Source organism: Notothenia rossii, assembly GCF_949606895.1.
Source record: "Notothenia rossii genome assembly, chromosome: 8".
NCBI classification, from domain to species: domain Eukaryota; kingdom Metazoa; phylum Chordata; class Actinopteri; order Perciformes; family Nototheniidae; genus Notothenia; species Notothenia rossii.
Genome location: NC_136906.1, coordinates 24,499,198 through 24,514,626, shown reverse-complemented (window position 1 = coordinate 24,514,626; position 15,429 = coordinate 24,499,198). Strand labels below are relative to the sequence as shown.

Here is a 15,429-nt window from a genome sequence, read left to right as displayed (position 1 = left end):
ACATTTGAGGCTTTTGCAAGCTTTTCATTCCGATGTATCCATCTTGATGTGATCTAAACATTCAGTGGATGTTTTGAAGCAATGGATGGAGCTGGAAATATTCAGATTCACAGGTATCGAGGGATGTGTCTGCTCTCATGAAGTGCATATCATAACTGCCAGGAGGAGGTGCTTATCTCACATTGTGCAGGAGCCTGACTGAGGAGCTGAATGACTAAACACTGTGAATATTTCCCCTGTTACCCTGCTCCTCTTATGATTTAGCTGCCCTGACATTACCACATTATGAATGACAATGGAGACCAGCACAACAGAGCTAGAAATATACTCTTAGAAAACATAATAAAAAGATGAAACCCAAAGATATGACACTATTCATGCCATTTTCAGATCAGCAATTTGTCAAATAAACAATCTCAGCGGTGGAACTCAGACACTTGGAGTGCTGCTCTGTAAATCATACTGACAATAATGATAGTGGCACTTTGTTTTATATGGAGAGAAGATCTGTTCCCCACACTGACATGTTTATTTACAAGGGAGATGGAGGCAGTCTTTAAGATTACAAAGGGAAAGCTATGTTATTAGAGTATGATTACCATAATCTGTAAGTCTAGAGGCATTTGTTTGGAGGAAGTGGAGTCATATAATGTGTTGCTTAAAAAGGAAAAGCTACAATTAGACCTTCAGCTAATTAAAATCTGTCCCTCAACTCATAGTCAAGATACTAATACTTGTTCTCTATTTGTTCAATTCATTTACCACATATATTGTAAGTCAATGTAGGCTACTTCGGCTAGGCTAGTTCATTTTTTTGCCACTTTGTGCTTCTATTCAAATACATCTCAAAGACAAATATTGTAGTTTTTACTGATAGCTATAAGTTATTTTTAAGAATACATTTTTGCATTCTCTCTGTTTCAAGTGAATACCACACATCTCCAGATTTGGTGATCTCTAATTTTAATCTTTCTCAGCCCAAGGATCACATCTTTTAAAAAAATGTTCTAAGCAGTAATACTTCACATTGGCATAACCCTAAAAACCCAACTGCAAAATGAAAAATTAACATAAAAGTAAGAAGAACTCAGATCTTAAGTAAAAGTAATAATACTGCGGTGCAGAAATATTAACATTCTTTTATGAACTCAGACACTCAGGATATAGGACCCAATTGCACGACCCGGGAGACAGAGGTAAAGTATTTGTAAGATGCTTTATTTTTCCAACAAAGCAAGATGAACAAAAAAGGTCACTATCGAATCTCAGGATGAGATGGCAAAACATTTGAACAAAAGGAAATCGCTCACGTAGTGAGGAACAACACTTTTCTAGAGCACAAAGAGAGCATAGACCTGACCATGGCAAGAGACAAGACAAACTGACACTGAACACTGGGGGGAGACAGGGGAATTTAAACACACGACAACAAGACACAGGTGAAAACAATCAGGGGCGGGGCTGGTATATCCAGGGGCGATATATCCAGTCTCTGATAGTGTTACGTTATTATGAGAGTGCTCTTTTTGATTCTGAAATTATATATATTTATATAAATATATACATATATATATGTGTGTGTGTGTGTGTGTGTGTGTGTGTGTGTGTGTGTGTGTGTGTGTGTGTGTGTGTCCCCGCATCTGTAGCGTGTTATTGTCTCATTATACCGCACTGTGAATGAATTAAAAGTAAATATATAAGTCGTCATGAACACATCTGTCCATCAGACAGAGGGCTGCTGTGCCTCCTGTCATCATTAACGGACGTCTCTTTAAAATGACCGCTCAGAGGAGAGGAGTTCTCATTTCTCTAACCGCCTGCTGCTTCCCCTCCTCTCTCCTCGGTTCCCCTCCTCGGCTCCTCCGCTCGCATCTCCTGTGGGCGGGACTAAGTCTCGAGGATAGGAGTCGAGGAGGGGAGTCGAGGAGGGGAGTAAGAGAAATGAGAAAGGGCCAGGGAGAGGGACCAGAAAATACCCAAGGAGGAAAACATGACAGGGAGAACAGCAAAACACCCATTACCAGACACACCAAACTAAAACCGTGACATGACATAAGAATCGTGATACATTCTGCATTCAAAATGTTACTTGAGTAAAAGCACAAAAGTATTAGCAGCAAAACATAAGAACCCCATCTAGAAACAGACCGTGACAGACACCTGAAGCCTTTTTATGTTTAAGTTTTATGTGTTAACTTGAACCACAATCACAGCAATGTTCAAGTGGCAGGGGAGATGCAGCACACAGGTTAACAAGTCAAAACAGGCAGGCAGGTATCTGTAGAGAACTGAAAATACATCTCTTTAATCACACTAACACTGTTTGCCATAGATGTGATGAGAGGCAGGCTGTGTCCAGCAGGAGGCGTACCGTTAGACTAACACTGGATTAGCCTCTGGCCAATGGTGATGCTCAGGAGATTATTGAAGCAGCTTCTAAAAAAAACACTCCACTCAGTCAATGCTCCACTCTCGTCAGTGAACAGCTCTTGGTGTGGAGTTCAGCCTGATGCATGCCATGACTGCTTTCTGCCGGATACTGCTCCTGTTATGTGGTAAGGAGAGTTTTAACTTTGTGGATGAACTCAAACTAGTGAGGAACTGCTTGATAAGTTATTTTCATGGCACAGTGAGCTGCAGGTAAAAGCCTCAAGGAGGACACTACTTGTGTGGTGGTGATTCAGTGGAAATGTTATTCTAAGGGAGCAAGTCAAGACAAATTCAATGTATTTTTCTCTACAACATTGAATACTTTCCCACCATTTCAAATCTGAGCCTGGTTCGGGCAAAGCAGAGGTGGGAAAAGTACTCAGCTCTTGTACTTAAGTGAAAGTAGAAGTACAATACCAGAGTGTAGGAATACTCTGTTACAAGCAAAGGTGCTGCATTTAAAATGTTACTCAAGTAAAAGAACAAAGTATTAGCATTAAAAAATGTACTTAAAGTACAAAAAGTAAAAGTACTCACTATGCATTTTGGTCCATTTCAGATTATTATATATGATATATGTTTTGATTTTAAAGACGAACAATTTAATTATGAATCCCCAACAGGTAGATTACTTTATTGATTTTTGATGCATTATGTGTTTATCAAAGTTGGTAAAGGTGCAGCCAGTTACTTTGTATACTACAGGGTAGCTTGTGAATTTACCCATGGTGTAACTAAAGTATGATTTAAGAGTTGATTATATTTCACATTATTATACCAAATCTGCTATAGTGACGAAAGGTATTAAAAATAAATGCAGTGAAGTAAAAGTAAAATATTTACCTCTGAATTGTAGTGGAGTAGAAGAACTAAGTAGCATAAAATGAAAATACTCAATTGAAGTACAACTATCTCAAAATTGTACTTGAGTACATTTACTTAGTTACTTCCCACCTCTGACGCAGAGTAAAGCTTTCTGGTGTGAGAAGTGAGTCAGTGTAAAGTTAAGTCTTGTTTTACTACTTTACTGTAACTCCGGGGTTTTCAGAGGGATTCTAGAAACACATGCTTGTGAAAAACAAATGAATACCTTTCTAGATAGCTGTTGCCACTAAGTTGGCTATTAATGTGCTTTTTTTTTCAAAAAATAAAATGTGATAGTGACGTATGATACAGAGATTGAATGATATGTGTGTGCATATAAGAACATCATACACATTGTAGCAGAGTCATGCAGCCTTAAAAAAATAAAGAAGATCCAGTTGACATTTACTGTAGAAGTTGGAAAAAGAACAGAAACACCTCTACAAAGCATACAATGTAACAGCACATCATCCTAAGTTATCATTATGGCAAAAATTAAGATGGCGCCGCAGATGGCCGCTTCTGTGTTTTGGTGCGCTTTGTTGTTCTTAATATAGTTCGCTACCTGTGTACTTTTAAACATTTTGTTTTAAATGTTTTATGTATGCACCATGACATCAAGTCAAATTCCTCGTACTTGTGAACCTACCTGGCAACAAACCCGTTTCTGATTCTGATAAAGTTGTTTAACTCCTCTCTTGAAACTATTCCAACAACAACAACAACAACAACAACAACAACAACAACAACAACAACAACAACAACAACTGAGTATTATAATCTTCATGAAGGTAGGATTTACTGCTGGACTGTGTTCATTTAGTCTACTGTAGGTGTACCTAATAACATGGTGTACAAAAATATAACACCAATTTAAGTTTTTCACTACAGAACTGTCAAGGCCAAAGAAACTTAAAGGTCCCCTATTATACTGTTTTTCATCGATGTGATGGAAACAACTGAAGCAATGGAGACGAGACACGAGGAGAGCAGGAACTTTGATGGCAAACACTGATGGTTTTTTTGGAGCTTCGGCCGGAGAGTTCACAAGACATATCGTGTGCCACGAGTTGACACAACGGATGCCAAACCAATTCTGCCAGATCTCTACCCCTAGACCCATGTATTTAGCTGGTTCTGAGAGAATAATCAACATGATGCATAACAAGATAAAACAGGCAAATCACTATAACACCTCATATCAGCTGACGCCAACAGGCAGGAACAGGGACACAAAACACTGAGAGCATAGCACCCAAGGCTGCAGGTGCCTGAGCTCAGTGAGGTTAGTACAAACTGATAAACTGGGTAAAAGTTGTGGGCCTTGGAAAAATATTACCTTGGTTGGTGATTGGCTAATGGTTACACAAGCCAAAACATCGTTATGACATCATAAAGTGGCCAAAATCTGATCGGCTCATTTTCAGACAGGTTTTTATATAAATGGATCAGAACAAAAAGAGAAAGAAACTTTCAGAATCTCTTTACACAGAGGGGACACATGTTGATGTATAAAAGATGTGAAAAAGTGGATTTTGCATTATGGTGACCTTTAAAATACAAGTGTAGAAAGCTGGAGAGAGGAAAATGTACACAAAATTATATGATTGATGACTTGAGGCGCCTTGGTTGTTTTCGTTATATTTAATTATGTATTTTTTTATTACTAACACAATATCAAAATACCGTTTTTTTTCAAAACTGGTATTTTGTGACACCCCTAAATAGCACAAAGAAGTCTTGATTATGGTAATTGTGCTGGAGAGATGGCAATTTCTAGTATTGTGTCTACCCATGAATATAACACAATTGTTTTAAAACCTTACCATAAAAACACATCCAGAGAATATGGAATGTTTTTGTCGTTTACGAGACAAGAGTTTGTTCCTCCTCCTTCTTCACTCTGCAGTGGCTGTGGCCCCTGCGGTGACGCGCACCTCCCAGCGGACGAAGAGAGGCTTACTGGAGCTGGCGGGAACCATCAAATGCAGCACGGGGAGAACTGCTCTGGCTTACATGATGTATGGATGCTACTGTGGGCTCGGGGGGCAAGGCTGGCCCAGAGACAAGGCGGACTGGTGAGGCCTCGACTTCAATTTCATTTTTAATCACACTCTTATAAAAAACACTGTCTGTCAAGTCTGTGTTTTTATTTCCAAGGATATCTGGACACATGATGATAGTGTGTAGCAGGCTGTAAACATCCAGCTGTCCCTATAAACGGACTAACTATACATTATGTGATGCAAAGGATCTAATTCAGCCCTTCCACAGATCATGCATTATTTCCTCCTCTCAGTCCCCCTCCATCCTGCTCCTGCACACACACAGTTTCCGTTTCCCAATAAGTCGTCTGAACCACAGATGCTAGCCGATGGGTTAAAAGGAAGGAGTGATGTTTAAATCGAATAGACTCACATACTCCAATGGGTACTTCGAAATAAGCCCAAGAATTCCACACCCAAATCCTAATTGTCTATTTTTTTCCTTCTTCGCCGCAAGCCACCGAAACCCCCTCAAACCAGGGAACTGCTAACTATCTGTTGTGAAAACTTATGTGGTGATCCTGTCCTTCCTTTTAAAATAGCCATGGTGTGTTTGAAACCACAGTGCTGTGACTACCCACCTACTGCTTTTTTGACCCTGCCTTGTGTAGTCTGGAGTTCAGCCTTCAAAATAAAACTCATATCATGTTATCTATCACAGGTGTTGCCACAGACATGATTGCTGTTATGGAGATGCAGAGCTTCTTGGGTGCCGAACCAAAACAGACCAGTATCAGTGGAAGTGTGAGGACAAGGAAGCGGAGTGTGGTATTGATTTTTTTTTGTGCTTTTGCATGCATAATATGTTGTGTTTGTGGAAGTAAGACAGCTACTGTACACATAATGTTCTGTGCTTGGGTAAATCTGAATGTGAGACACAGATCAGGCTCTGTTTGATGAACGGAAAAATCTATGAAAAACATTCAGCTGATTGGAGGGTAAAGACAGGATGTTTGTAACATATATTTAAGCCCCCATAAACCATGGTGATTCCTCTATATAAATAGAAGCAGACTTAATAAGGTGTACACACTCAAGTACCAAAAATAGAGGCCTGTTGACATTCTTCAAATTACTCAATGTAGAGGAAATTATTATATCCACAATTTCTGTTCAGTAGTCACATTTACTCTAATTTTCAGAGAATAAAATGATCCGTTAAAGCAGGGGTTCCCAACCTTTTTTCCCAAGAGCCCCCCCAAATGAGTCCTGTTGGAAGTTGCGCCCACCCCCCCCCACACACACAATTAAATTAAAGTTTAAAAGTCTAAAAAATGCTACAACTACTGTCACAAACTGGATGAATGTGAAGTATTTTGTTAAAGGAGGATGAAAGCGTAATTAAGGAGCACTATTGGAGTGACTCTGATGGTTATTGGACTCAGGATTAATTCATTTGGATTTCCGCTGTATGAAGAAATTAAAGGACGGCGCAAGTTGAAACAATTCACAAAGAGATTAAACTGTTTTAAACACATGCTCAAAGTAAACCGGATTTTGACGATGTGTTTGTGTGGATTCAAAAGTCGTAAATAATCTACAAAATGGAGGAGACCGATCTGATCGGAGCAACTACAATAATCCAACTGAAACCGGCAAGGACAATGACTATGTTTTAAAAATGCACCTATCCAGACAAGCCCGGTTTGGACACTTTACGGGCAGAAGAAACATTTCTATAAAAGAATGAATTATACATTTCTGTCTTTTTATGCCTATAATAGCTACTAACTTGAATTGTTATTCAAATTAATTAATCAATTATTTTGTATTTTTTATTGTAATGTAGAGACAAGGCTTTTAGTGACAATCATGTATTGCGTTACAATTATATGTATACAAATAAATAAATAAATAAAATAAAATAAATGTCAAATAAAAGCAAAACAGAAAAAATACAGTAAAACAGTGAAAATGATCTGAATCAAAACTGTTACAGCTCAAATGCATTTCACTGACTTTGTTGAAAACTTGAAAGTGAAATGTTGAACTGGAAGAGTCGGAAAAATAGTAATGAAGCTTAATATTTTAAAAAAAAAAGTAAAAAAAAAAAGGTATAACAACAAACCGTAGCCTCAATGTACTGAAATAGCTGCATCATTTAATAGTTGAATGGTTTCTGGAGCTGAAGGAGTTAGATATGTGGTGTATTCAACAGCATTCCACTATTTAGCTGTTCAACAGCTGAGGAAGGAATGTCATTTTGCACATGGTGTAGGTAAAAGAGGATTTTAAGTGTTGTTCCATAGACACCCATTATAAAATCTAAAACGGCCTGAACATTTACCAAAACTTAAACGTTGATAATTCAAAACTGTAAAAGATATAACAAATCTGTATACAACTTTAATAGCTGAATGTCTTCATCATTTCACACACACAAGGGAGAAAAACGTTGGAATGAAGTATCTAGCTGAAAGTATGTGGAAGGAGCAGCATTTTTTAACAAGGTGTAGCTAAAAGAGGATTTGAAGGTTCCTCCCATTGAGTTACGTGTTTAAAAAAAGAGTTAAAAAAGCTGAATATTTTGAAAAAGTTGCACAGCACTCCACTAATGATACCAGTGGGAATTGAAAGTTGACCCAAATAAAAACCACATTAAAAAGATAGGTTTTTAATTTACTTTTAAACATTTCAACAGAGTTTGCTGTTCTAAGATCCACGTGGAGGCTCTTCCATAGTTTAGGGCTGTAAAAACAGAACGCAGCCTCACAAGATCTCTTGTGTGATACCCTTGGGATTTCTAATAGAAGGGCAGTGGAGGATCTAAAGGCCCAGATACACCGGCCCGAAATCGGCAGTAAATGGGAGTCGGGCCGAACATGAGCGTGGGCACGCCCTATTCGGAGTGGTGTGCACCCGCACCGTCGGGTCTTTTCTGCCGACCTGACGCATTTTCTTGCCGATTCAACATGCGTCGGGAACACCACCGGAAGTCGGACAAAGGGATAACACTGATTGGCTATTCAGCTAGCGAATCAGTGCATGAGAAGCGTTAACGGAAGTGAGGGAGGTAAACACATGATTTAAAATGGAAGATGGAACAGACACGGACGGCTATTTCACCTCATCGGTTTATAGAACTCCTGTTCGTTCATGTTTCCAATGGACGAGAATGAAAATGGAAAGAAAAACGCTATTTGTTGTTTGTTTATATCACGGAGTCTGTTCTTCTTCTCTGTCTTCCGGTTGTTCCGGTTGTTGCCTCTTTTGAATGATGAATACACACTACCGCCACCTGCTGGTAAGGAGAGTTATTGCCACTCACGCATGCGCAGTTCATACGTGCTCGGCTCGGATTTGCGGTGTGTTCCAGTGCGCGAAGTCGGCAAATACGCAGGAGAGTCCGGCGACGCAACAGTCGGTGTCGGCGTCGGCGACTTCTCAGGTGACTGGACGGTGTATCTGGGCCTTAATGGTTCTTGTTGGAACATGAAAAGAAAGGCAATCGCTGAGATAAGAAGGTGTTGATGTAAGGCTTTGTAAATTAATAAAAGGACTTTAAACTCGATACTAAAAGAAACAGGTAACCAGTGGAGTGATGCCAGCACAGGGGAATTGTTATCTCTTTTTGTGGTGGTTTTGAATAAGGCTAGACTTGTTTGTGAAACGAACAGCCAGGGAGAATGCATAAACATTAACACAATGTTGTTGATAAAACTTTAAACACTTAAGGAAGACATGTGTGTTCTTTGTTGCAGACGATCTGGAGGACAAATGTGAAAAGTTGCTGTGCAAGTGTGACAGAAACGCTGCCAAATGTTTGAGAAAAGCACCCTTCGACCGAAAATATGCCCTATGGCCAGATTTCCTTTGTGGCCATGACCATCCAATGTGTAGTATTTACTGACACAATATTATTTTTTTATATATATTTTTATTGAGTCAGGCACAATGAGTTACATTATAGGGTCTATATTCTTCCCTCCCCCTCCCGGTCCAACAAAGTAAAGTAGATAAATAAATAAATAAATACATATATAGGTAAACATTTGGGGTGAAGTGCAGGGACACAACGACATGCTGACTGCAGTGGGGTTTGAACCTGTGACCGCCTGATCCAAACACCTACGCACAACCCACTGCGTCACACGCCTCCCTATTATAAAGATGTGCCTTGGAAATATTTGTTTACATAAATTGTGACCAAACTGTTTGAGACCCACTGAGATAACTTAGATTAAAGTTCACTATCTAAACACTCAAGAGTCCTTTACCTCACTGAGCTGTATTATCAGCCTCAATCAATTTAATCTTTTCCAAGTTCAGATACAATATAAGATCTTTAAGCCATAGTGATGCATTAGGTGCTAACGAGGATTTCCATTCTAGTAGTATTCTTCTACGTGCTAATAGAGATGCAAAGGCTATACTGCCCTTAGTTTTCCTCAACATTCGGTGGCCAGGCAGTACTCCAAAAATGGCAGTTTCTGCATATGGTGTCAATACCACGTGCAAGGCCTCAGCAAGGTGTTTGAAAATGCTTGTCCAGTATCAGTTTACTGACACAAACAAGTGCTTTTCCTGTGTGCCTTTTGTAAATAAAGCATTTAACATTAATCATGCTGGCATAAATATCTGACTTGTATTGTTTTTCTTTACTGTTATCAGACTCTTGAATTAAACTTGAAACCGATAAGGAAGTGTTTATGGGGCGCAGTAGAATCACACAATGAAAAGGCAACTTGAGCGTTCCTCTGCCGAAACTCAAACAAAACTCAACCCGGAGGTCAGATGTTTATCCGGGAGGGAACGATCAGATAGCTGCTGCTCACAACAAAATAACTTTTATTTGTTGAATTACTGTGCAGGGCATTGCCCGAATTAAAGATCTGACGTTGACTCAGCTTTTTTCTGGCTAGTGTTGACTCAGTGGGGGTTTAAAAATAGGGTTATTGGACATTTGGAAAGCCAATGGGCAAACTGAGGTTTTCATACTTTGCTATTTTTAAAATCTGCTGTGACACTTTCTTTCCTTTTTTTACCACCATGTATGAAATATTGTCACTGCAGGTCTTACTTGTTCACTTCCTTTAAAGGCATTAGTGTTCCACTACACTCTTATAGATTGTAATACTTAAAATAACTTTTCACCACGGTCAATAAATAGCTATTAATTGATCTCATGTGATGTCATTAGCTGTTCATCATCACTTGGTTATTATATGATGTCTATAGACATTGGCCTGCAGCCGGTGCCATACTCACTATAATACACTTGAAGCCCACTGGCACAACAGGAATATGCATCTATGGAAACATCCTTGCACAATAAGAGTCTTAATATGACTAGCGTTAATACAAAATATATTATTTAAATATATAAAAAAAGTGATTATGCATTGAAGTTCCTTGTGGCCTGTTGTTGACTGAGTGTTTGAATGTTTACATACACTAAATTAGATTTATTTAGGTCGAGTCGGTTTTGGGTTTGGCTTGGGAACCTCCCCAGTGATAGTCCCACTCTCAAGTCCAAACCCCATTTCCCCTCTGCCTCCAGTAAACATAACCACCCGGCTGTAATCAGAGTAAACACAGCCCTCCCAGATGTGACTGCTCAAGTGAGTTTTTACAGTCTATGGTTTTTACACTGCGAAGCTCCGTCCGTGAGTTCACACGGGAAACTCAGTTTCTTTGTTGAGTGAGTGCACCGCTCGTGAGTGTGGACTGAAATGGGAGATGATTCCGTGGTGCAGTGTCCAAAGCCCGGGACTGGAAATAAGTATCTGGGTCATGGCCCACAAACACTTGCCTGATTGTGTCCAACCTTCAGCGGGCATGAGCTGTGAAGTTATGGAAGTCATACGCCTCAATCCGAGTCCCACTGTCCTGTTAAAGTGTGTTGTTCTACTTCTGTTCGAACTAGAATTAAAAGGTATGGAAATGCAATTAATACAACCACTGTGTAGTTAAAGTAATAATTATATGGAAGCCATCAACTGCCATGTTTCCCCCCCCCCCTGCCTTTTTCCAATGATAAAAGTTTGCATTTATTATTTTTCTCGAGATCTCAAGTTATTTTTGTGATTATCTCAAAATAAAAAATGCTCTTTCCCTCTCATTAAAAGGTAATGACAATCGTTCAAGTACTTTATTTCCTCCATCAGTTAATTTTTGTTTTCAAGATGAAAAGTTATTGATGTCATTATCTGGAAATACCAAATGTTGTTTTACCGAGACGAAGAGATACGGTCCTATCATGTTTAGTTAATGAACAGTTTTCTTGTTATCTCAACAAACATCAGTATGGCCTTTTGGGGCTTCCGTAACATGTAAACATCTTGTGTTGTATTAAAAGAAACATTAACTAACCTGTTTTTTATGGAAGCCATCAATGGCCATGACATTTTATTTTTCGGTTGTTTTCCTTTTTCAACAACTAACTTGTATTTGTGTCCTTGAATACAAGCCATTGGTGTCATTATCTTGGAATAACAATGTTGTTTCCCCTGGATAATGGGATGATTTTCTTTAGAAATGTACATAATTAATTTGAAATCAGAAAAATAAATGTTTTAATCTGGAATACAGATAATGTTTTGATGGTGAAATAAAAACACATGTGATCTCGAAAGTACAAGTAAAAGGAAAATAAAATGATTGAACCTTGGCCAAAATGAAATGTGCTCTTTTTCTTAGCTGCAGTACATTATAAGTCCGTACTGCAGCTGTTTGAATTCATGAGATATGAAACTGATATGAAACATCACAATTGCTGTACCCTCATCTATTTAGCCTTACTTATGTATCTGATTAAATTGGCCGAAAGAAGCTGTCTCATGAGACTCTCTATCTGCTGCCTGTACATGAGGACTGTGGCCTTTCCAGTTTTTCAGCTCTCAACTTTGTTGACATGCAAGTGTGAAATCCAGTTGAAGTGCCTTCCATGACTTCCTACCAGCAGAAGATTTGGACTGCTAGTATGGTGTGTGGTTTCCAAGTTTATATCACATTGATTGTGATAATTTACCACAGATTAACTAACTGTATTTTTCAATTATTTAAAATGAATGAATAACAACTGGAGTGCTGTTGATTACACAGTTATAAAGGAATACAATACCGAAAGGTCTTGTATAAAAATCTATGTTTAGTTCAGAATACTACTGCCCACACAAACAAGGAAATCAATGTTCCAACAGCCGACCTGCTGCCAAGTTAATAGGCTGCTTGGTGCAGTCTTTTTTTCTCCTCCTCCTATTTTCGTCTCTGTTGTGTAATTTTTTCCAATAATTTGTTTAGATTTGCAAGTGACATGGAGATATTAGAAAAGAAAACAACACATCCACTTAATTTGGAAGAAGACCTGCAACCTAATAGAAGCTTAATTACTTATGGTGAGAGGTCTTTATTTTAATATTGGTCAAAATGCTTAAACAAACACTAGACATTAGTTCAGCAGTATTTTAGTTTATTGCTTGTGCCTTCAGCAATTAGATTAAACAATCCATTATTTCAAAATGAAAACTAATTATAAACCATAACAGCTTTGCTGTGTTAAGAATGTCATGAAATGTAATATTACAGCAATACACTAATACTTTAGCAGTACAATTTATTTTAAAATGTGTCTATGTTTACTTTTTGAAAGTATAGATGTGTTTTTTTAACATATTGATATTATTAGATATAAAAGACAAAATCATAAAGAAATTAGACATAGAATAAAAATGTATATATTCTATCAAGATGTCATTGGGGGAAAATATGATACATACGAGTGTTGTTTACAAGTGTACTAACATTTGAATGTTATGTGCAGTTAATGCAGCACAAAACTCACCAAATAACATGGCAGAATAAGAATATAGGCATGTACTTTGTTGCAATAAATGCAGAATTATGTGTGCACCATCTGTCATAACCTTAAGCTTCCACCAGGGGGAGCAATTTACAGAATTACACGAGTTGATCAAAAAAGGAAGCTGACAAAAGGAAAAAAATTGTCAAACGGTTCCAAATAATTATGTTGACATTTATACAAGTTTTAACTTTGCTTGGTGTGACCCATATGGCCAATTAGTTCCAACTTTTGAGGTATTTGTTGTTTTGCTGATGACAGCACATTTCCTGCATTGTGTTGTTTCCTAATTGGAAGTGCAGGCATTATTCCATACAATGCCACAACAGGCAGTAAAAGTGTATATCGTTAAAACGTATTGTGTTGCTATATCTGTTAAAATAGCAGGTGTGAAAAGGCAAACATATTTTGAAGGGTCCTGATAATTGCTTTCCTAATGTTGTAGAGGAAATCTTATGAGACACACTCATTTCCACCAGTGGGATATGCATATACATCCATATTTATGGTAAACATTCTTTTGAGATGACATTCTTCTCTTATTTGACCAACTATACTTTTACCAGATAATGTTGATTCAGTTTAAATTATTTTTCTTTCACTATCTGTCAATCCATCTGTGAAAAGTTTAGGAGCAGGAGGGGATAAAAACAATATGAATGAAAGTGCTTTGATTTCTTCATGTTTTTAAAATGGATTAGGGGACCATGAGTCATGAGTTTTATTACAGTATTGTTAAAACTATTGGCAAGACATTATAGAGGTTACCATGGAAATGAGCTGCTGGCACTGCAGCATAACATATACTCATACGGCCTTGACCTAATCATGAATATGAATCTATTTTATTGCTGACGTGAAAAAAATCTGAGCACCTACTCTGCATAAACAACACCACTCCACCATGATATGAAATTACAATCAGAGGATAAGCTAAAGGGATAAAACATTGTTGTTTACATGGTTAGAGCTTCTGATTGTTATTGAGAAAAAAAAAGTTGCCATCTAGATTTTATTAAGGTATTGATTAGTTAAATGCAGCATTTCTCCTCCCACTGATGGCAGATGAAAATGTAGTTGTTGTAATGCTTTCGATTTGCTGACTGTTTTTTATTTTGAAACACGGCATGCAGGTTCCAGGAGTGTCATTCCGATCACCATGTGTCAGTTAACAATGAGTCACTTTAACAGAAGGAATATAATGTTACACTGCAGTGTGAACCATATATGAGTCATTGATGCTGCTACAACAAGCGTTGCCGCGGAAACTGTCTGCCTTGTGTCTTCTGAGTATGCATGCTTATAGTGAAATGATGACAATATGAGGGAAAACAGGAAATTGTTAGGGCTAATGGAACAAACTTCATTAAATAATATTTGATTACCTCAAGAAAAAGCACAAACATACTAGTGAGTACAGTAAAAATGAAAGCAGATGGGATTAATGGCAATCAACTGTTCTTGGTTTATAACATAATCCCTATTTTGAGATAAAAATCTATGTCTCAAAACAATCGTCAATTTAGAAGATGGTCAATTTAGAAGATCTCTGCCATTTCTACCCAATTTTTCAGCACAGAAACACGGCTTAAAATACAGTACTGTTTCAACATAGCTGCATTTTGCCTTACTACAATTTACATTAAGTTAATATAGATATGTTGATTGACAACAGACCCCGGACAAGTGAGTAAAAACGTATGTATATCAGATATTACACCAATTCAAATACTCTGATAGGAGACAGAAAAATACACATGTAGGTCATATTTGTGTCGTACTGCAAATTGACGACATTGTACTATTTGCAGATATCCAGCATTGCTCTTTTGATGATTTTTTTTTAATAACCACAGATCAGTAGAGTATGTACATGTGTTCATATTGTTACAAAGTATTATGAAAGTACCATAGTGAGCAGAACAGTTTCAAGTCACATGTTCAAAAGGCACGGACGGGGTTCGAACCCGCGATCTTCGGTTTACGAGACCGACGCCTTACCACTTGGCCACCGCGCCTGCGCTGATGCCAGGTCCTCTATGTAATAAGTATAACAACTACCAGTGTCGCCGCTGTTTATCTATAAAGGTGTGGTTCTAACTAAAAACTATTGTCCTCTGCATAGCAGTGAGGCTCGCCGTCCTTACTCGGAAAATACAGAGGAAATGAGCAGATGAGGTAGGTTTACAGAATAAATGTATTGCTGTCATCCGGCCACAAGGGGAGGCTGTTATCTTTAATGTGTGAACAACACGTGTCTTTCTTTTGAATTTTTCAGAAAGCAGAGGT

At 38.1% G+C, this 15,429-nt stretch overlaps 1 protein-coding gene across 1 annotated transcript; it reads left to right on the top strand.

Moving 5' to 3' along the window:
- Positions 1 to 2,409: 2,409 nt before the first annotated feature.
- Positions 2,410 to 11,961, top strand: pla2g10 (phospholipase A2 group X; the record flags this gene model as incomplete). The annotated part of the gene is given in 6 exon segments (XM_079646338.1): positions 2,410 to 2,458; positions 2,461 to 2,502; positions 2,505 to 2,555; positions 5,204 to 5,372; positions 6,001 to 6,107; positions 9,041 to 11,961. Coding segments are annotated over 6 exon segments (567 nt in total). The 3' UTR covers positions 9,190 to 11,961.
- Between the last annotated feature and the right edge of the window lie 3,468 nt (positions 11,962 to 15,429).